At 41.8% G+C, this 19201-nt stretch overlaps 1 protein-coding gene across 23 annotated transcripts in view; it reads left to right on the plus strand.

Moving 5' to 3' along the window:
- The first annotated feature begins 641 nt into the window (after window positions 1-641).
- Window positions 642-19201, plus strand: part of SEC31A (SEC31 homolog A, COPII coat complex component) — a 91666-nt gene continuing 73106 nt past the window's right edge. For 15 of the 23 annotated variants that reach the window (XM_066233503.1, XM_066233512.1, XM_066233513.1 and 12 more), the window contains exons 1-3: window positions 642-825; window positions 17079-17161; window positions 17832-17955. In XM_066233503.1, coding sequence (XP_066089600.1) covers window positions 17083-17161; window positions 17832-17955 — 203 coding nt within the window. In that variant the 5' untranslated portion in view covers window positions 642-825; window positions 17079-17082. Of the gene's footprint in view, window positions 1091-17069; window positions 17162-17831; window positions 17956-19201 lie in introns of all 23 variants that reach the window. The other 8 variants (XM_066233504.1, XM_066233507.1, XM_066233505.1 and 5 more) reach the window with 8 other exon arrangements.

Raw genomic sequence — 19201 nt, forward strand, 5'->3', positions numbered from 1 at the left:
AGCTTGAGCCCAAGGTCGCTTGAACAAGGGGTCACAAGGTCTGCTGTAACCTCCCTCCCCAAGGCACATATGTGAAATCAATCAATGAACAACTAAGGAATCACAACGAAGAATTGATATTTCTCATCTCTCTCCCTTCCTGTCTGTCCCTATCTGTCCCTCTCTCCGTCTCTGCCACCAAAAAGAAAAAAAAAATTCCCAAAACGCAATACTGTAGAACCAAAGTAGCAAGCAAGCCAAACAACCCAGTCACAGATTAACTGTCACTGCAATGAGGCCCTTGTAGCCCCATCTGCACGTGGTTTGGTGTTGACAGTGTCACCGGGGCTGTTGACGTCTCAAACTAGTGCTACGTGGCCTGTCTGTGGCCCCAGCCCTTCTTCCGCCAGACAGCCACATCCAGTAGGACTTTTCTTTTTCTTACACTCTGAACGACCGCAGGGGCGCCATACGCGCGCCCCCTCAGAACAGAAGAGAGTCTCAGGAACGCGCATGAGACGCCCGAGCGAGTCCCCCGCCCACTTGGACGCGCTCCGCCCGGACCTGCCACCGTTCCCGGAAGTGCCGTGGCGGGTTGCGCGCCCGGGTGGGGGCGGGGCGAGGCGAGGCATCGCTCCCGGAAGCTCGCTGGCCGGAGGGGCGGGGCTGCGGCTGCCACGTTGAAGCGGAACGTGGAGGTGGCCCTGGTCGGGGAGGTGGGGCGGTGGCGAATGCTGGGAGAGTCTGACGGCACCGAGCTAACGCAGGAACAAGTCGTCTAGGGTCCCTGCCAGGTGCATCCACGTTATTCCCGCCTGTCCTCTTCGCCGGACCTCGGGCCTTCAGGTAGAGCACTGGCCGAAGCTGTGACCCCAGCCTCGGTCTGCGCGGGTCCCAGCCAGCCTGCGGCCCGGTCTCCGGTGACGCCGAGCCCCTGGTCTTGGTTTCGGGCCCGGTGGGGCAACGTCTGTCGTCACGGCTGCTTGGGGATCGTGCCGGTTCACATCCGCCGTCGTTTGCACTGCTGAGCAAGAGTTCCCCAAGGCGTCCTGGCACGGCCGGTCACTGGGGTCTGAGGTTAGGCGATCTTCAAACCCTTGTGCACAAAGAGGTGCGGTCCCCAAGGGCGAGGGAAGGAAACAAACCTCAGGATTACGCTGGTTGACTCTGGCTTGGTTAGGATTTTTTATTTGTATTTTAACTGTTGCCAGATGGAAAGGTTCGTAGGTTTTAACTGAAGACTGCTGTCATTTAACCAGGATTGCATTATTTTATGACACTGGTCGCCAGTCACAGCCTATACCTCGAAGGAAGTCTCATTAAGTGTTGTGTATGTGTTTGCTAATATATAAGATGTTAAATTGCGGGGCAGGTGTAAAATAAATCAGAATAGTACCTGGGCCTGTGAACATTATAACTTTCTGTTTACTCAAGGAACTAATTTTAAGTAGGTTTCTCTGGCTGCTGGTCTGTGGTAAAATTTTTCCTCCTCAACTGCCTTTTCTAAGTAGAGAAAACTGAAATGTGATTGACTCTATGGGCAACTGTAACTGCATTTAATCAATAATTAAAGCCTCGTCCTTGCTATCCAACGTTTCCTGTACATACCAATTGTACTAGATAGAGGTGGCTGAAGAAGTTTACTCATCTTTTATTAATGATTCTTCTGTGCTCCCTGTTTCTCACTGTCCCTTAATTACAGCTCTGGGTAAGGTTTGTAGACTGTTAAGAACTTTCATGAGATTTGGAATGGATTTAGAAGTATACTGCTTAATTTCATCATATAAGCAGGATCTTTTAAAAAAAATTTTTGATTGATTGATTTTTAGAGAGAGAGGAAGAGAAAGAGAAACATCAATTTGTTGTTCCACTTATTTATGTATTTTATATTATTTATTGGTTGATTCTTGTATGTGCCCTGACCTGGAATCAAACTCAAAACCTTGGCATTATGGGGACAATGGTCTAACCAACTGAGTCACCCAGTCAGGACCAGCAGGGTCTTTTCTGAAGCTAATAACATAAGAATATAAAGAAATTTATAAACGGTAAAGAGCAGTGATTCTTACTTAACCTTTTGAGATTCTGCTTTGTTTTGAGAATCTCATGAAAGCACTAAATCATCTTCCCTAGAAGAATGCACACACATATAGGATTTTCTGTATAATTTCATGAGGTTTCCCAGTCCCAAATTAAAAACTCTTGTAAGGTGATGTTATTAAATTGATTTTTCCATTGCTTTTAGAAATGTTGTCATTCTTAGGTTAATTTCAGCTCAAAAAGTTTTATTTATTAGCCTTCAAGTAATTATGACACTATTTAGTTCAGTAATTAATACACAGTTGCTTTTTTGGTTTTGGTTGAGTGAGATTAGCCAAGAACATTGATAATACTAAATAAATACTGTAGAACAAATATGCCCATCCATAATGATATTTTGCCCACCCAAGATGGATATTTTTACTAAAGACTGATAGCTAGTGATTGTATTCCTGGTTTGGGAGTCAAAGTTTTCAATTCTATTGCTTTCACTTTTTCATTTTCGGAGGTATAAGTCAGCGCTATATGTAGCATTGTAAGGTTGGTGTTTTTTAGAGAATAGTACTAATGTTGGGTTCTAGCGTTTCACAAAATTACCATTTAGAAAATGAGCGAAAAGAAAAAAAGTTTCCACTTAACTAGGTGCAGATGTCGAAAGTTGGATAAAAGAATAAGAGTTCTAGTCTGGAACATAAATTTTCTTCAGTTGATGCATTCAGAAACATTCACTGGGATATTTTAAATTGTTACTTTTGTAATAGCTCTCATTTAAGAGCATGGATTTACTACCTGCAACACACTATTCTCAGCACTCTCTGTAATAACTCATTTAATTCTCTCAACAACCCAATGGTATTAATACTTGTATTACACTTATTTTACCAAGTGTGTAGCCAAGAATCACATAGGTAGTTACATGCCCAAAGTCAGAGGTAGGACATAGTGAAGCTGGGATTTAAACTGAAGTATTGGCTCCAGTCTCCATACTCTGAACTGCTGTTCTATAGATATTATTCTGTAGATGGCATCTGTGAATAAGCCAATGTCCTGACAACTTTCTTTTTATATTTTCAGAATGATTATATTTCATGTAAAATAGACTTGAATGGAACAAGTCTGCATAGTGTGAATTCTAATCATAAATAATATTTTAAAAATTACACAAAGCTTTTAAAGCAAATCTCATTGGGGAAGTACAAATGGTCTAAGCCTTCATATTTTCAAGAATATTAGTTATAATTAATGAATGATTATTTCTAAGAGAAGGTAATATACATGCATCCAGACAAAGCTGTATTTCAGTGGCATTCCCACTAGTTTTGAGAATGATTACAATAGGTAAATTATGGTCTGTTTAATTAGATTCAGACTTCATAATGTGGTTCTAGGCCATTTTTATAGTGTGGTAATTTTTTCCCCCCGATGGTATCTAAGCTTTGTGTTCAGTACAGGTTAATAAGTGGAACTGCTTTTGATGGGACATTGAGTACTAAGACAAAAAATAGACTTTTAGAAATGGTTTGGATTCCCACTTAACTATTTTATGTTTTTCTGAATTTATCTCTTTCTCTTTCAGTAAATGTTACACATTAACTAAAATGTTCATGAATTAGGTAGCTCTTGTTGTACCTTTGCTCTTAGAGATAATGTGATTCTATTCAGGGTTTTTTTTTTTTTTTTTTTTGAGAGAGAGAGACAAACAGGAAGGGAGGAAGAGAGATGAGAAGCATCAACTAATAGTTGCAGCACTTTAGTTGTTTATTGATTGCTTCTCATATGTACCTTGACGGGGGGGCTTCATCTGAGCCAGTGACCCCTTGTTCAAGCCAGCAACTTTGGGCTTCAAGTCAGCAGACATGGGATCGTGTCTATGGTCCTGCTCTTAAGCCGGTGACCCTGTGCTCAACCTTGCAACCTAGGGGTTTCAAACCTGGTTACTCAGCATTGCAGGTTGATGCTCTCTATCCGCTGCACCACCACCTGGTCAGGCTTAGTTGTTTTTTTTTTTTTTTTTTTAATTTTATTTATTCATTTTAGAGAGGAGAGAGAGAGGGAGGGAGAGAGACAGAGACAGAGACAGAGACAGGGGGGAGGAGCTGGAAGCATCAACTCCCATATGTGCCTTGACCAGGCAAGCCCAGGGTTTCGAACCTGCGACCTCAGCATTTCCAGGTCGATGCTTTATCCACTGCGCCACCACAGGTCAGGCGGTAGTTGGGTTTTAAATGTATATATACCTACATATATATAACTATCTTGTTTCACTTTTAGAAATTATTCTTAATGCCTTTTATAAAAGCTCTTTCTCCCTAACAATACTTTCCTCTATTTTTAAGAAAAAATCTTTTAACAATTAAAAATATAAAAGTTAAATGTTTTACCTGAAATTGGCATTTCTAGTTCACCAGTCTATTTGAATTTCCCTAAATATAAACATTCAGAAACAGTCAGGCAAGAAATGTGTATCTATCCTGTGCTGAATAATTTTGGTACAGTAAGGGTAAAAATTGTAACACTTGATTAAAAAAAGATATTTGTTAGTAAGACAAGATGACATATAAAAAACTATTGGTTAAAAGATAGTGACATATAAAACTATTGGTAAAAAGAAAATATGTAACAGTATGTACTAATACAAAGTTTTTTTAAGCTAGAAAAGACATTTTATTATAAAATGCTTCAAGTGTTGTACAGACAAATATAGACAGTTATGAGGTTATTTAAATTAATGTGGAATGGATTATTAGGACAGTTTTCAAAGAGTTGGGACTTGAACTTGAAATTGCCTGAGAGAAGGAAGAGGGCATTTTCTTTTTTTTTCTCCTCCTTTTCTAAGTGAGAGGAGGAGAGAGAGAGACAGATTTCTACATGCACATTGACCAGGGTCCATCTGGCAACCCCTGTCGGGGGCTGATGTTCTGCCCATCTGGGGCCAACAAGCAATTTTTAGCGCCTGAGGCAAAAGCTCCACAGAGCCATCCTGATGCGCTGGAACCAATTGAGCCATGGCTGTGGGAGGGGAAGAGAGAGGGAGAGAGAGAGACAGAGAGAGAAGGGAGAGAGGTGGAGAAGCAGATGGTTGCTTTTCCTGTTTGCCCTGACCAAGGCTGAGTGCATTTCATATAAAGAAAATAGGCTTCTTTTTCACTTCTTAGAAATTTGGGGGCAGTGGCCGGTTGGTTCAGTGGTAGAGCATCACCCCTGTTTGGATGTCCTGGGTTCGATTCCCTGTCAGGGCACACAGGAGAAGCAACCATCTGCTTCTCTACTCCTTCCCCTTTTCCCTCCCTCCCTCCCTCCCTCCCTCTTTCCCTCCCTCCCTCCCTCTTTCCCTCTCTCCCTCCCTCCCTCCCTCCATCCCTCCCTCCCTCCCTTCCTTCCTCCCTCCCTCTCTCCTCTTTGTTCCCCTCCTGCAGCCATGGCTTGATTGGTTCCAGCGAGTTGGTCTTGGGTGCTGAGGATGGCTCCCATGGCCCCTGCCTCAGGCCCTTTAAAAAGAAAAATGGCTCGGCTGCTGAGCAACAGAGCATCTCCTCTGATAGGCAGAGCATTGTCCCCTAGTGGGATTACTGGGTGGATCCCGGTCTTTCGGGGTTTATGTGGGATTCTGTCTCTCTGCCTTCCTTCCTCTCACTAAAAAAAAAAAAAGAAAAAGAAAATTAGGATTTTTTTTTTCATAGTAATCTTAGGAAACTAGATGTATAGTTTTTTTTTTTATTAATCTTATGATAGTGCTATTATAAAAAATAAGTTAGAATATTAAAATAGTTATTAACCTATGTGCAAGATACGATGTTTGGCCCTCTAAAATATATTATTTAAAATAATTTTTAAACTGAGGCCTGACCTGTGGTGGCACAGAGGATGGGGTGTCAACTTGAAATGTCAAGGTTGCTGCTTTGAAACCCTGGGCTTGCCTGGTCCAGGTGCATGTGGGAGCTCATGCTTCTTGCTCCCTTTTCTCTCTTCTGCTGTCTAAATTAAATAAATAAAATTAAAAATAATTTTTAATTGATTTTTTAGAGACAGAGGAACATTGATTTGTTGTTCCACTTTTTGAAAAAAAATTTAATGTATTTATTGATTGAAAGAGAGAGAGGAATGGGGGAGAGAGACAGACAGACAGAAACATCCATCTGTTCCTATGTGTGCCCTGACCAGGGATTGAACTCCCAACCTTGGCATATCAGGATGACAATCTAACCAACTGACTTAACCAGCCAGGGCTAAAATACATTATTTTATTTAAACCTCACAGCATCTCATGAGGTAGTTGCTCTTATCTCAATTTTACAAATGTAGTAACTAAGGTTCAGAGAGTTTAAATATAGTGTGTCCCTGAAGTCATGGTGCACTTTTGACCAGTCACAGGAAAGCAACGAAAGACGATAGAAATGTGAAATCTGCACCAAATAAAAGGAAAACCCTCCCAGTTTCTGTAGGATGATGTGGCAGCATGTGCACATGTGCAGATGTTGACGTAACACCGTGTATACAGCGGAGCAGCCCACGGCCATGCCAGTCGAGATGTGGACGGTACAGAGGAAAGTTCAGTGTGTTCTGTGGCTCACTAAATTCGAATCTGTGACTGAAGTGCAACGTGAATATCAGCACATTTATAATGAAGTGCCACCACATAGGAATAACATTACTCGGTGGGATAAGCAGTTGAAGGAAACCGGCAGTTTGGTGGAGAAACCCCGTTCTGGTAGGCCATCAGTCAGTGACGAGTCTGTACCTGTAGAGGCTATACGGGATAGCTACCTAAGGAGCCCTAAAAAATCTGTGCGTGAGCCCACATCGAACTGCACTGAATAGGTATGAAACTGGGAGAGTTTTCCTTTGATTTGGTGCAGATTTCACATTTCTGTCATCTTTTGTTGCTTTCCTGTGACCGGTCAAAAGTGCACCATGACTTTACAGATACACTGTGTCCACAGTATCATAAGTAGCAGAGCCAATATTCAAACCAAAAATTGAATTCAGAGATGAGTAATTCGGCCTCCTAATCCACTTTTGCCTAACCTAGCACAGTTTCTAAAATAGATTTCTTCTTCTCTTAATTTCATCATGTATCATAGTTGTTTTGCATTATTTCTTGTAAATGTTAATATTTCTCCTATGATTTAAATTGAGCATCTGAACTTACTAAAGTTACACAAGTAAGAGCTTGGATTCTGGAGCTAAACTTCTTTTATTATTATTATTATTATTATTATTATTATTTATTGGTTTTCAGAGAGAGAGGAAGGGGGAGAGAAGGAGAGAGGGAAAGAAACATGGATTTGTTCCCCTCTGTGCCCTGATCAGGGATCTGAACTGCAACCTTTGCATGTCAGGACAACGTGAAACTAAACTCCTGAGTTAAGTCTTGGCTCAGTCTCTTGCCAGTTTGTAAAAATTACTTAATCTTTCAATGCCTTAATTTTATCATCTGTAGAATGCTCTTCAAGTATAAACAATTTGAACCTGTAAGACACGGGCTTATTGTTCAAGTCCTCTTAAGGAAACTAGATAGGATGAACTTCATCCTCTAGAGATGAGTAATAAAACTGGCAGAAGTAATGTTGGAGAGCATTGAGTATAACTATAAACCTGAGACTAGAAAGTGGGAATAAGTAAGAAAAAATAAAATGTACATGTTAAATATATGACAGTGCAGGAATTGGTTATAAAACTTCAAAAAATTAAGAGAACTGGGAAGTAGGAAGAAAAGTGGGGTAGAATAAGTTTGTGGCTTGCCTCATCTTTAATGGCTGGGAGTCAAAGGACATCATTTAAAGCTGACGTACCAGTTAGTAGAAGTAATAAGTGTATTTAACAGTACAAAGGTAAATACTGAGAAAGATAATATTGACTATAACTGTGTAGTGCAAGAGAGGCAATTTTATTTATTTATTAAATTTATTTTTTAGAGAGAGAGAGAGAGAGAAAGGGGGAGCAGATAGGAAAGGAGAAAAGTGAGAAGCAACAACCCATAGTTACGGCACCTTAGTTGTTCATTGATTGCTTTCTCTGTGTGCCTTGATGGGAGGCTTCAGCTGAGCCAGGGATCCCTTGCTCAAGCCCACAACCCTTGGCTCAAGCCAGCAACCTGGGTCTTCAAGCCAGTGACTATGGGGTCATATCTATGATTCCACGCTCAAGCTGGTGACCCAGTGCTAAAGCCGGCGACTTTGGAGCTTTGACCCTGGGTCCTCAGTGTCCTAAGCCAATGCTCTATCCACTGTGCCACTGCCTTGCCAGGCGAGAGAGGCAATTTTATATATGCTCATTTCTTTAGTGCTCATAATTACTTTGTAGGTAATTAATAGTATGAAGTAAAAATGTTTAAATTTATAGTTATAAAGATAGAACCAGAAATATATATTAAAACAAAAATACAAATCATCCTAGTTATCAGAAAAATTATAAAGAGACAAAACTAAAATAGACGAATGAAAGTTCTTTTTTAAGTGAGAAGTGGGGAGGCAGAGACAGATTCCTGCATGCGCCCAGACTGGGATCCACCCAGCAAGCCCCCTACTGGGTGATACACTGCTCATCTGGGACAGTGTTCTATTGCTCATTGCTTGGCAACTAAGCTGTTTTAGCACCTGAGGCAAGGCCATGGAGCCATCCTCAGCGCCCAGGGCCAACTTGCTCCAAAGGAGCTGTGGCTGCAGGAGGGGAAGAGAGAGAGAGAGGGAAGGGTGGAGAAGCAGATGGTCGCTTCTCCTGTGTGCCCAAACTGGGAATCAAACCTAAAACATCCACATGCGGGGCTGACGCTCCACCACTGAGCCAACAGGCCAAGGCCGAAAGTACTTTTTAAAATTATAACCAACCTGAACAGTGGTGGCACATCGGATAGAGCAGTGGTCCCCAACCCCTGGGCCGCGGACCAGTACCAGTCCACAGAGAAAGAGTAAATAACTTACATTATTTTCATTTTATTTATATTTAAGTCTGAACGATGTTTTATTTTTAAAAAATGACCAGATTCCCTCCATTACATCCGTCTAAGACTCACTCTTGACTCTTGTCTCGGTCACGTGATACATTTATCCGTCCCACACTAAAGGCCAGTCCGTGAAAATATTTTCTGACATTAAACCAGTCCGTGGCCTGAAAAAGGTTGGGGACCACTGGGATAGAGCATTGACACAGAAAGCCGAGGTCGCTGGTTTGAAACCCAAGGTTCGTGGGTTTGAGCTTAGGTTTGCCAACACAATCCCGAGGTCACTGGGAGCCTGGGGTCAATGGTCCAGTCCCTGGTCAAATAGGAGAAGCAGTCCACAACTAAGGGAAGCAACAAGTTAATGCTTCTCTCTTTCTCTCTCTTTCTCCCCCTCTCTCTCTCTCTCAAAAAATAATAGATAGATAGATACATACATACATACATACATATTGTAAAACTAAACAACAAAATAAGGTAGAACTAAGAGCAACCATATCTATCATATCAATTTTTTTAAAGTTTTAAATGGCCTTTTGGTTAATTTATTGAAAAGATTTTTTTTTTTTTTTTTTTTCTTTCTTTTTCATTTTTCTGAAGCTGGAAACGGAGAGACAGTCAGACAGACTCCCGCATGCGCCCGACCGGGATCCACCCGGCACGCCCACCAGGGGCGACGCTCTGCCCACCAGGGGGCGATGCTCTGCCCATCCTGGGCGTCACCATGTTGCGACCAGAGCCACTCTAGCGCCTGAGGCAGAGGCCACAGAGCCATCCCCAGCACCCGGGCCATCTTTGCTCCAATGGAGCCTCGGCTGCGGGAGGGGAGGAGAGAGACAGAGAGGAAAGTGCGGCAGAGGGGTGGAGAAGCAAATGGGCGCTTCTCCTGTGTGCCCTGGCCGGAATCGAACCCGGGTCCTCCGCACGCTAGGCCGACGCTCTACCGCTGAGCCAACCGGCCAGGGCTATTGAAAAGATTTTAAAGTTGGATCACTAAGCATAGTTTGATTTCTTTTTCTGTATTTAAGAAAGTGAAAACGAAGTGGTTCAAAAGTATGCTCATGAAGGCAAATGAAAAGGAAACGAGGGCATTGATCTTTTTTTGTGTGTGTGACAGAGAGAGGGGCAGATAGGGATAGACAGACAGAAAGGAGGAGAAATGAGAAGCATCAATTCTTCATTGTGGCCCCTTAGTTGTTCATTGATTGCTTTCTCATATGTACCTTGATGGGTTGTGTGTGTGGGGGGGTCCATAACAGACCAGGTGACCCCTTGCTCAAGCCAGTGGCCTTGGGCTCAAGCTGCTGAGCCTTGCTCAAACCAGATGAGACTGCGCTCAAACTGGCAACCTCGGGATTTCGAACCTGAGTCCTCCACATCCCAGTCCGATGCTCTGTCCACTGTGCCACTGCCTGGTTAGGCCTAGGGCATTGATCTTAATGAGACAAAATACAGTTCAGTCCCAAAGGTATTATTTTATTTATTTATTTATTTATTTATTTATTGTATTTTTCTGAAGTGAGAAGCGGGAAAGCAGAGAGACAGACTTCCACAGGCACCCAACTGAGATCCACCCAACATACCCACTAGGGGGCAATGCTCTGCCTCTCTGGGGGCTTTACTCTATTGCAACCAGAGCCATTTGAGCACCTGAAGTGGAGGCCATGGAGCCATCCTCAGTGCCCAGACCGACTTTGCTCCAATGGAGCCTTGGCTGCAAGAGGGGAAGAGAGAGATAGAAAGGGGGGGGGGAGCAGATGGGCATTTCTCCTGTGTGTCCTGGTTGGGAATTGAACCTGGGACTTCCACATGCTGGGCCGACGCTCTACCGCTGAGCCTGCCGGCCAGTGCAGCACCTTTTTCTTTTTTCTTTTCTTTTCTGTATTTATTTATTTATTTATTTATTTTTATTTTTATTTATTTTTTTTTTCAGGGACAGAGAGAGAGTCAGAGAGAGGGATAGATAGAGACAGACAGACAGGAACGAAGAGAGAGATGAGAAGCATCAATTACCAGTTTTTTGTTGTGGCACCTTAGTTGTTCATTGATTGCCTTCTCATATGTGCCTTGACCGTGGGCCTTCAGCAGACCGAGTAACCCCTTGCTTGAGCCAGCGACCTTGGGTCCAAGCTGGTGAGCTTTTTGCTCAAGCCAGATGAGCCCGCGTTCAAGCTGGCGACTTCTGGGTCTCAGACCTGGGTCCTCCGCATCCCAGTCTGACGCTCTATCCACTGCGCCACCGCCTGGTCAGGCATCACCTTTTTCTTTTAATGTTCAATGATTCCTGAGCTTTTTATTGGCCTCCTGCCCCACTACTGCCTTAATGAACTTTTGGGTCACTGATCTCAAACACCGCTTTGCCATTTACAGTCCTGCGGGTGGTAGGCAGTGTTTTGGATGTGTTGCATGGAGTTGCTGTTGTCCAAGGTGTCACCAAGATTGAAGTCCTCCCTTTGTTCCAGCAGACAGTGGTAGATGGTGATCTCAGCCTCCAGCTTGACCTTGATGCTCAGCAGGACCGTGTACTCTTGGGCCTGGCGCTGCCCCTCTGCCCGGGTCTGGTCCAGCGCTGACTCCAGATGCAGCAGGATCCCCCTGAGCTGCTCCATCCGCATGGCATTGCACATCTCCACCCCCCTCAGGCTGTTCTCATCAAGTCCAGGTCACTCTTTAAGGACACGACTGTAGCCTCAGCTCCGTGAGTGTCATCTTAGCAGCTCCTCTCCTCAGAGGTCTGCAAGGTGACTACTGTGGTGCTCTCCTCATCTGCTGCGGCCATCCTAGTCTAGTTCTTCTGAGGCAGAGGCCATAGAGCCATCCCCAGCGCCCGGGCCAACTTTGCTCCAGTGGAGCCTTGGCTGCGGGAGGGGAAGAGAGAGACAGAGAGGAAGGAGAGGGGGAGGGGTGGAGAAACAGATGGGCGCTTTTCCTGTGTGCCCTGGCCGGGAATTGAACCTGGTACTCCTGCACACCAGGCTGACGCTCTACCACTGAGCCAACCGGCCAGGGCCGTAATTTGTTTTATTGATAGGCTAAAGGAGAAAAATCATATGGTTATCTCCAATTACTTAATAAAAAGTATTTGACAAAATTCAATACATCATCTTTATAGATAGCATTCAATAAAACAGTAATCAAGCCTGACCAGGCAGTGGTGCAGTGGATCGAGTGTCGGACTGGGACATGGAGGACTCAGGTTCAAAATCCCAAGGTCACCGGCTTAAGCGCAGGCTCATCTGGTTTGAGCAAGGCTCATCAGCTTGAGTCCAAGGTTGCTGGCTTGAGCAAGGGGTCACTCACTCTGCTGTAGCCCCTCGGTCAAGGCACATGTGAGAAAGCAGTCAATGAGCAACTAAGGTGCTACAACAAAGAAGTGATGTTTGTCATCTCTCTCCCTTCCTGTCTGTCTGTCCCTCTCTGTATCTGTCACAAAAACAAAACAAAAAACAGTAATCAGTGGTTATTTCCTTACATTATATACACTTAGTATACATATATATACATATGTATGTATATCTCAGATCCCAAAATCATGCTCGGTGGTGACACAGTAGGCTTTTCTGTTAAAAAGAAAGAAAGAGCCTGACCTGTGGTGGCGCAGTGGATCAAGAGTCGACCTGGAAACACTGAGGTTGCCAGTTCGAAACCTTGGGCTTGCCTGATCAAGGCACATATGAGAGTTGATGCTTCCTGCACCTCCTTTCTGTGTGTCTGTCTGTCTCTTTCTTTCTCTCTCTAAAATGAATAAATAAAAAATATTAAAAAAAAAAAAGGACAAGAAATCTCACTGTAATCACTACTGTTTAATATGGTACTATAGATACTAGCCAACTCAGACAAGAAAAAGAAATTAGAAGTAACAGTTTGAAACAAAGAGGTAACTGTCACTTAGTGGCACTTGATGAGTATATGGAAAGCCCCACAGAATCTATGGAAAAACTACTCCAAAAAGAGAATTGAATGAGCTAGCAGGATACAAAATTAATATAAAGAAATTGTTAGCCTCTATACAACAATAACAAGAAGATAGTGTGAGGGACAAAATAGCCACACTTACAAACAAACTGAAAGATGAAGTAGCAATAAACAGCCTGACCAGGCAGTGATGCAGTGGATAGAGCATTGTCCTGGTTTGCTGTGGACCCAGTTTTGAAACACCAAGGTTGCTGGCTTGAGCATAGGCTCATCCGGCTTGAGCGTGGGCTCACAGGCTTGGGTGCAGGGTCACTGGCTTGAGCATGGGATCACATACGTGACCCTATGGTCACTGGCTTGAGCCCAAAGGTTGCTGGCTTGAAGCCCAAGGTCGCTAGCTTGAGCCCAAGGTTGCTGGATTGGGCAAAGGGTCTTTGGCTCGGCTGGAGCCCCCTGGTCAAGGCACCTAGGAGCAATCAATAAACAACTAAGGGGCCACAGCTATGAGTTAATGGTTCTCATCTCTCTCCCTTTCTGTCTGTCTTTCTCTTGCTAAAAAAAAAGGGAATAAGCAAACCCAACATGTCCAAAAAAAAAAGGTGAAACAATACTGAAAGATAAAAAAGAAGACTTAGATCAGGACACCATATGTTTTTTGTTTTGTTTTGTTTTGTTTTTGTATTTTTCTGAAGCTGGAAACGGGGAGAGACAGTCAGACAGACTCCCGCATGCGCCCGACCGGGATCCACCCGGCACACCCACCAGGGGCGATGCTCTGCCCACCAGGGGGCGATGCTCTGCCCCTCTGGGGTGTCACTCTGCCACGACCAGAGCCACTCTAGCGCCTGGGGCAGAGGCCAAGGAGCCATCCCCAGCGCCCGGGCCATCTTTTGCTCCAATGGAGCCTTGGCTGCGGGAGGGGAAGAGAGAGACAGAGAGGAAGGAGGGGGGGGTGGAGAAGCAAACGGGCGCTTCTCCTATGTGCCCTGGCCGGGAATTGAACCCGGGTCCCCCGCACGCCAGGCCGACGCTCTACTGCTGAGCCAACCGGCCAGGGCCAGGACACCATGTTTTTGATAAGATTCAAACATTGTGGTAATTCTTCATAAATTTATTAGTTTGATGCAAATTCATTAAAATTACTTTTTCCCCCTGGAATTGACAAAGACAATTTTAATGTTTATGTAGCAAAATAAAAGAGAAATAATAAGGAAAGCAGGTTGGAGGAAAGCAGTGAGTAAGCAGTGGGTCGGAATTATTGAAATCATAAGCTAAGTCCCAGTATTTAAAACAGCGTAGTGCCTACCATGTAAATAAACAAATGGACTGATGGAATGGAAATCCAGGAATAAACCTAAGCATATGTAGAAATGTAAATTCTAACCTACTTCCTAATACCTACAGGAGTATAAACCTATATAGTAAATTGAGAAATAAACCTAAATATAGGAATTTAGTGCATGATAAAGGTGATATCTAAAGTTAGTAAAAAAATGCCTGACTTGTAGTAGTGCAATATGTCAGCCTGGAATGCTGAGGTCGCTAGTTTGAAACCCCAGGCTTGCCCGGTCAAGGCACATATGAGAAGCAACTACTACGAGTTGATGCTTCCCACTCCCCTGCCTCTTCTCTCTCTCTCTCTCTCTCTCTCTCTCTCATTCTCATTCTCTCCTGTCTCTAAAATCTGTAAAATAAAATCATTAAAAATAAAATTAGTAGAAAAAAGACTTTTCAATAAATCATTTTGAATTCATAAGAAAGAAATAAACTTTGAACATATGTTGTATACCAGGATATACTCCAAGTTAGTCAAAATTTAAATGTAAAGAATAAGCCATAAATGGCCCTGGCTGGTTGACTCAGTGTATAGAGAGTTGGCCCTACGTGCGGACATCCCGGGTTCAATCCCCAGTCAGGGCACACATGAGAAGTCACCATCTGCTTCTCTTCCCATCCCTTTCCCCTTTCTCTCTCCCCCTCTTACAGCCAGTGGCTTGATTAGTTTGAGCATCAGCCCCAGACACTGAGGATAGCTCGGGTGATCTGAGCGTTGGCCTCAGGTACTGAGAATAGCTCTGTTAGTCTGAGCATCAGCTTTAGACGGGTTGCCGGGGGGGAGGGGTCCCGTCCCAGTTGGGGTACATGCGGTTGTCTGTCTCTCCATTTGCCCTCCTCTCACTTAAAAAAAAAAAATCAAATAACGCTTAAAAAGAATAAGCCGTAAATGGATTTGCTAGAAGAAAAATAAGGGTGAATTTTTTCATAGCCTTGGCATGCAGAAGGCCTTTCTAACTAATCAAAATTCAGGAACCATTTTATTAAAGTGACAAATTTGGCAAAAAAATAAAAATTTTCCTGTGGTGGTACACAGTAGATAGAATAGCAACCTGGAATGCTGATGTTTTCCATTTTAATCCCTGGCTTGCTTGGTCAAGGCACATATGAGAAGCAACTACTATGAGTTGATGCATCCTGCTTTTCCCCCTCCTATTTTTCTCTCTCTCTCAAATCAATAAATAAAATCTTTAAAAATAAATAAATAAATAAAAATTATATCCATACAATGGAATATTTTTCAATGCTAAAAAGAAAGCTGTCATGTCACAAAAAGACATGGAGGAACCTTACATGCCTACTGCTAAGTGAAAGAAGCCAGTGTGAAAAGGCTAAATATTCTGTGATTATAACTAAATGACATTTTGGAAAAGGGAAAATCATGGAGATGTAGAGATCAGTGGTTGCCAGTAGAGAGGGAGGAAGAGAGAAATGAATAGGTGGAGCATAGAGAAGTTTTAGGGCAGGGACTCTTCTGAATATAATATATAATAGTGGGTTTGTATTTTTATACATGTGTATTTGTCAAAACCCATAGAATATGTAACACAAAGGGTGAACCCTTAGGTAAACTATGGACTTTGGGATATAATCATGTGTCAATGTTAGGCCATTGCCTGAAACAAATGTACCAGTGTGGTACAGGATTTTGATGGTGGGTGAGTGGAGAAGAGGTATGTGGGAACTCTCTGTCCTTTCATTTAATATTTCTGTGAATCTAAAACTGTTCCAATAAATAAAATCTACTTTTTTAAATCTTGTGAAAGGTAAAAAAATATATAATCAAAATCAAAAGATAAAGTCTGACAACCTAATAGCAAAGACAGACAAATGATATGTACAAGAATAGATAAATGATAGAAGTACAGATGACCCATAATCACAAAAAAATGCTCATTATTTATAGTATGAAAAATGCAAATTGTAGCTATACAGAGCTAATGTATTTCACTGATTGATCCTCTTGGTAAAAATCTAAAAGTGTTATCCCCCACCAAAGTGTTACTCTGGGAAGGCTGTAGGGCAGCAGCTACTCAAATACTAACTACTCTTGGGAATGTGAGAAGGTATAGTCGCCATGGAAGGCAATATGGCAATATCCCTCAGAATTTAAATGTTGCTTGTCCTTAATTAAACCCAGCAGTTTTACATCCTTGCCCATAAGTGAAATAATCTGTACTATCGCCATTTATTTCAACATTTTTGCAAAAATAGCAAAAGATTAGAAACAACTTAGGTGTTCATCAGTGGTGGACTAAGTAATTAAATTTTGGTACATCTTTACAATGAAATACTGTGCCATGTGAAAATATTTAGAATAACAAAAAAAAAAGTTTTTTAAGCTACAGCACAGTTCTTACTGAATTTTTATACCAAGGTAACTTTAACAGGAAATCAATAAACTGGTGGTATGAGCAATTGTAGCTTGGAGTAACCAGTTTTTTTTAAAATTTCTGCTTTATCTTTAAAATTTATGGGCTTACTCTATTATTGTTCTTTGTACTTAGTCTGTTTTAATTTAAAAACTGCTCTTATTGAATGATCCTGCTCCAGGAAGACACACCTTATTTTTTTGTGTACCTTCTCACCCCTGATGCACTGCCACCTATCCTTGTCTGAGAAGCATCTAGGGTAGCATGTTATTTTCCAGATGAAGGACTACAGTTTGTAAACATTAGAATACTCCTATATTTGTCTCAAAATTATTTAACAAGTGTCTCTTCTTTCTAATATTGAACATTCCCAAAAATGATACCTACTTTGATTTATTGGTATTCGGGCATTACTAATGATGTAATAATGGTTTGTCCAGTATATTTCTATATTCTATGTTACATGTTCATTATATTTTTATGTAAAATAGTCTTTTCAGCAGGATGAAGTTAAAAGAAGTAGACCGTACGGCCATGCAGGCCTGGAGCCCTGCCCAGAATCATCCCATTTACTTAGCTACAGGTAGGTTCCACAGAGAAAGGATAGTATGAGTCACCTCATTTCTTCTCTTCCACATCTGACTTATTCATACCTGTTCTGTAAGATTCAGATCAAGCTTTCTCTCTACAAGGTCTCTTTTTCCCTGGCAAGATGCCTCCCTTCTTCCCGTTAGCTGAGTTCAGTGACCTTCCTCTGTGTTCCTGTTGCAGCTTGAACATAATAGCATTAATCATGCTATATTTATAGCATCTTCCTCACTTTATAAAAATTGTGTTTTATCTTATTCCTCCAATACTAATCACAATAGGGGACATTAAAAAAAACTGTTAAAGATCTATTTCAGTGAAGAACAATTTTGATGCTATCTTCTTTATAGAAAAAGAGTTGGAGTTATATCATTTATGGCTATAAGCAGATATGGTAAATCACAGTACTCTTTTTACAGAGAGCTTTTAAAATATCTATAGGCTTAAAAGTTATATGCACCACCCACTCTTATAAACATTATCTCTGAGCCTTGTGTTAGGATCTTGTTGCTATAATAATTTAAACATTTGCTTAATGGTGTGTGTACTGAGATTTCAGCTACTATTATGAGTGAGATAATAGAAAACATGCATTTAATTTATATTCTGTTTGGTTTTCTGAGTCTCTTTTGCATATATAGTTATCATAAATATATTTTCTATAGGAACTTCTGCTCAGCAATTGGATGCAACATTTAGTACCAGTGCTTTTCTTGAGATATTTGAATTAGACCTTTCTGATCCATCCTTGGATATGAAATCTTGTGCCACTTTCTCTTCTTCTCACAGGTATGAGATTTAATTTTACGTGATTATATTTATATATTGTGATTGATGCCTAGTTTATCTATAACTATATCATTAATAGACACTGCAAGGAATACTACCAACAATGACATGAAATACTTTGTGAAAATATATATTAGTGAATTTCTTTGGAAGTAAAGAAGAGCCTATGTCTATTGACTGTTTTTTTGGTTTTTAGTTGATTTTCGATAGAGAAGACCGGAGAGAGAGAGAAACATTGATTTGTTGTTCCACTTATTTATACATTCATTGCATTCATTGGTTGATTTTTGTATGTGCCCTGACTGGGGATTGAACCTGCAATCTTGGCATATTGGGAATATGCAGCCAACTGAGCTACCTGGTCATGGCTCTGTTGACATTTTATTGCTGACTGTTTTGTGTAGCATAGAACAGATGAGATCTAGCTTCTAGTTTTTTTTTCCTCATGATATAATAGAGTTGCCTTTATCTCCATTTTTTACTTGTTTACAAAAAAAGGTAGGCATGGTTAAAAAAAGAAATAGTTAATAGTGATTATCTCCAAATGGTAGGTTATTTTAAATTTTTTTCCTTGTACTTATCTATATTTGGAAGTATATTTCACAGAGATTTTATTGACATGATTTCTGATACAGTAGGTATTTAGATAATCTTTCCAAGTACTTATACCCAATTATTATATATTATTATTATTATTATTATTATTTTACTATTTTAGGTGAAAGGAGGGGATATAGTGAGACAGACTCCCGCATGCACCTTAACTGGGATCCACCCGGCAACCTCATCAGGGGCTGATGCTTGAGTATTAAGCCACTTTCAGCGCCTGATGATGCACTTCAGTGGAGCCATGCTCAGTTCCCGGGGCCATGTTTGAACCACTTGAGCCACTGGCTGCGGGAGGGGAAGAGGGAGAGAAGGGGGAGAGGGAAAGGAAGAGAAATAGATGGCCGCTTCTCCTGTGTTCCCTGACCTGAAGTCAAACCTGGGATGTCCTTATGCCAGGCTAATGCTCTATCCACTGAGCCACCAGCCAGGGCCCACCCTATTGAAATGCAAAAAATGTACACTTTTATATGAGTAGTAAAATTACTTTATTACCTCAATAGTTTTTGGTTGATTTTGGTGAAGAGATTGTATCTTAGCTAAAAGAATACAGCTCATGGAGTCTCATGGAACTCTCATATTCTTCAGATCCCTCCCACTGTGATGGGAGCCCCAGATACTTTTGGTCTTGCAGTTTTTT

This window comes from Saccopteryx bilineata, chromosome 5 (genome assembly GCF_036850765.1).
Source record: "Saccopteryx bilineata isolate mSacBil1 chromosome 5, mSacBil1_pri_phased_curated, whole genome shotgun sequence".
NCBI lineage: Eukaryota > Metazoa > Chordata > Mammalia > Chiroptera > Emballonuridae > Saccopteryx > Saccopteryx bilineata.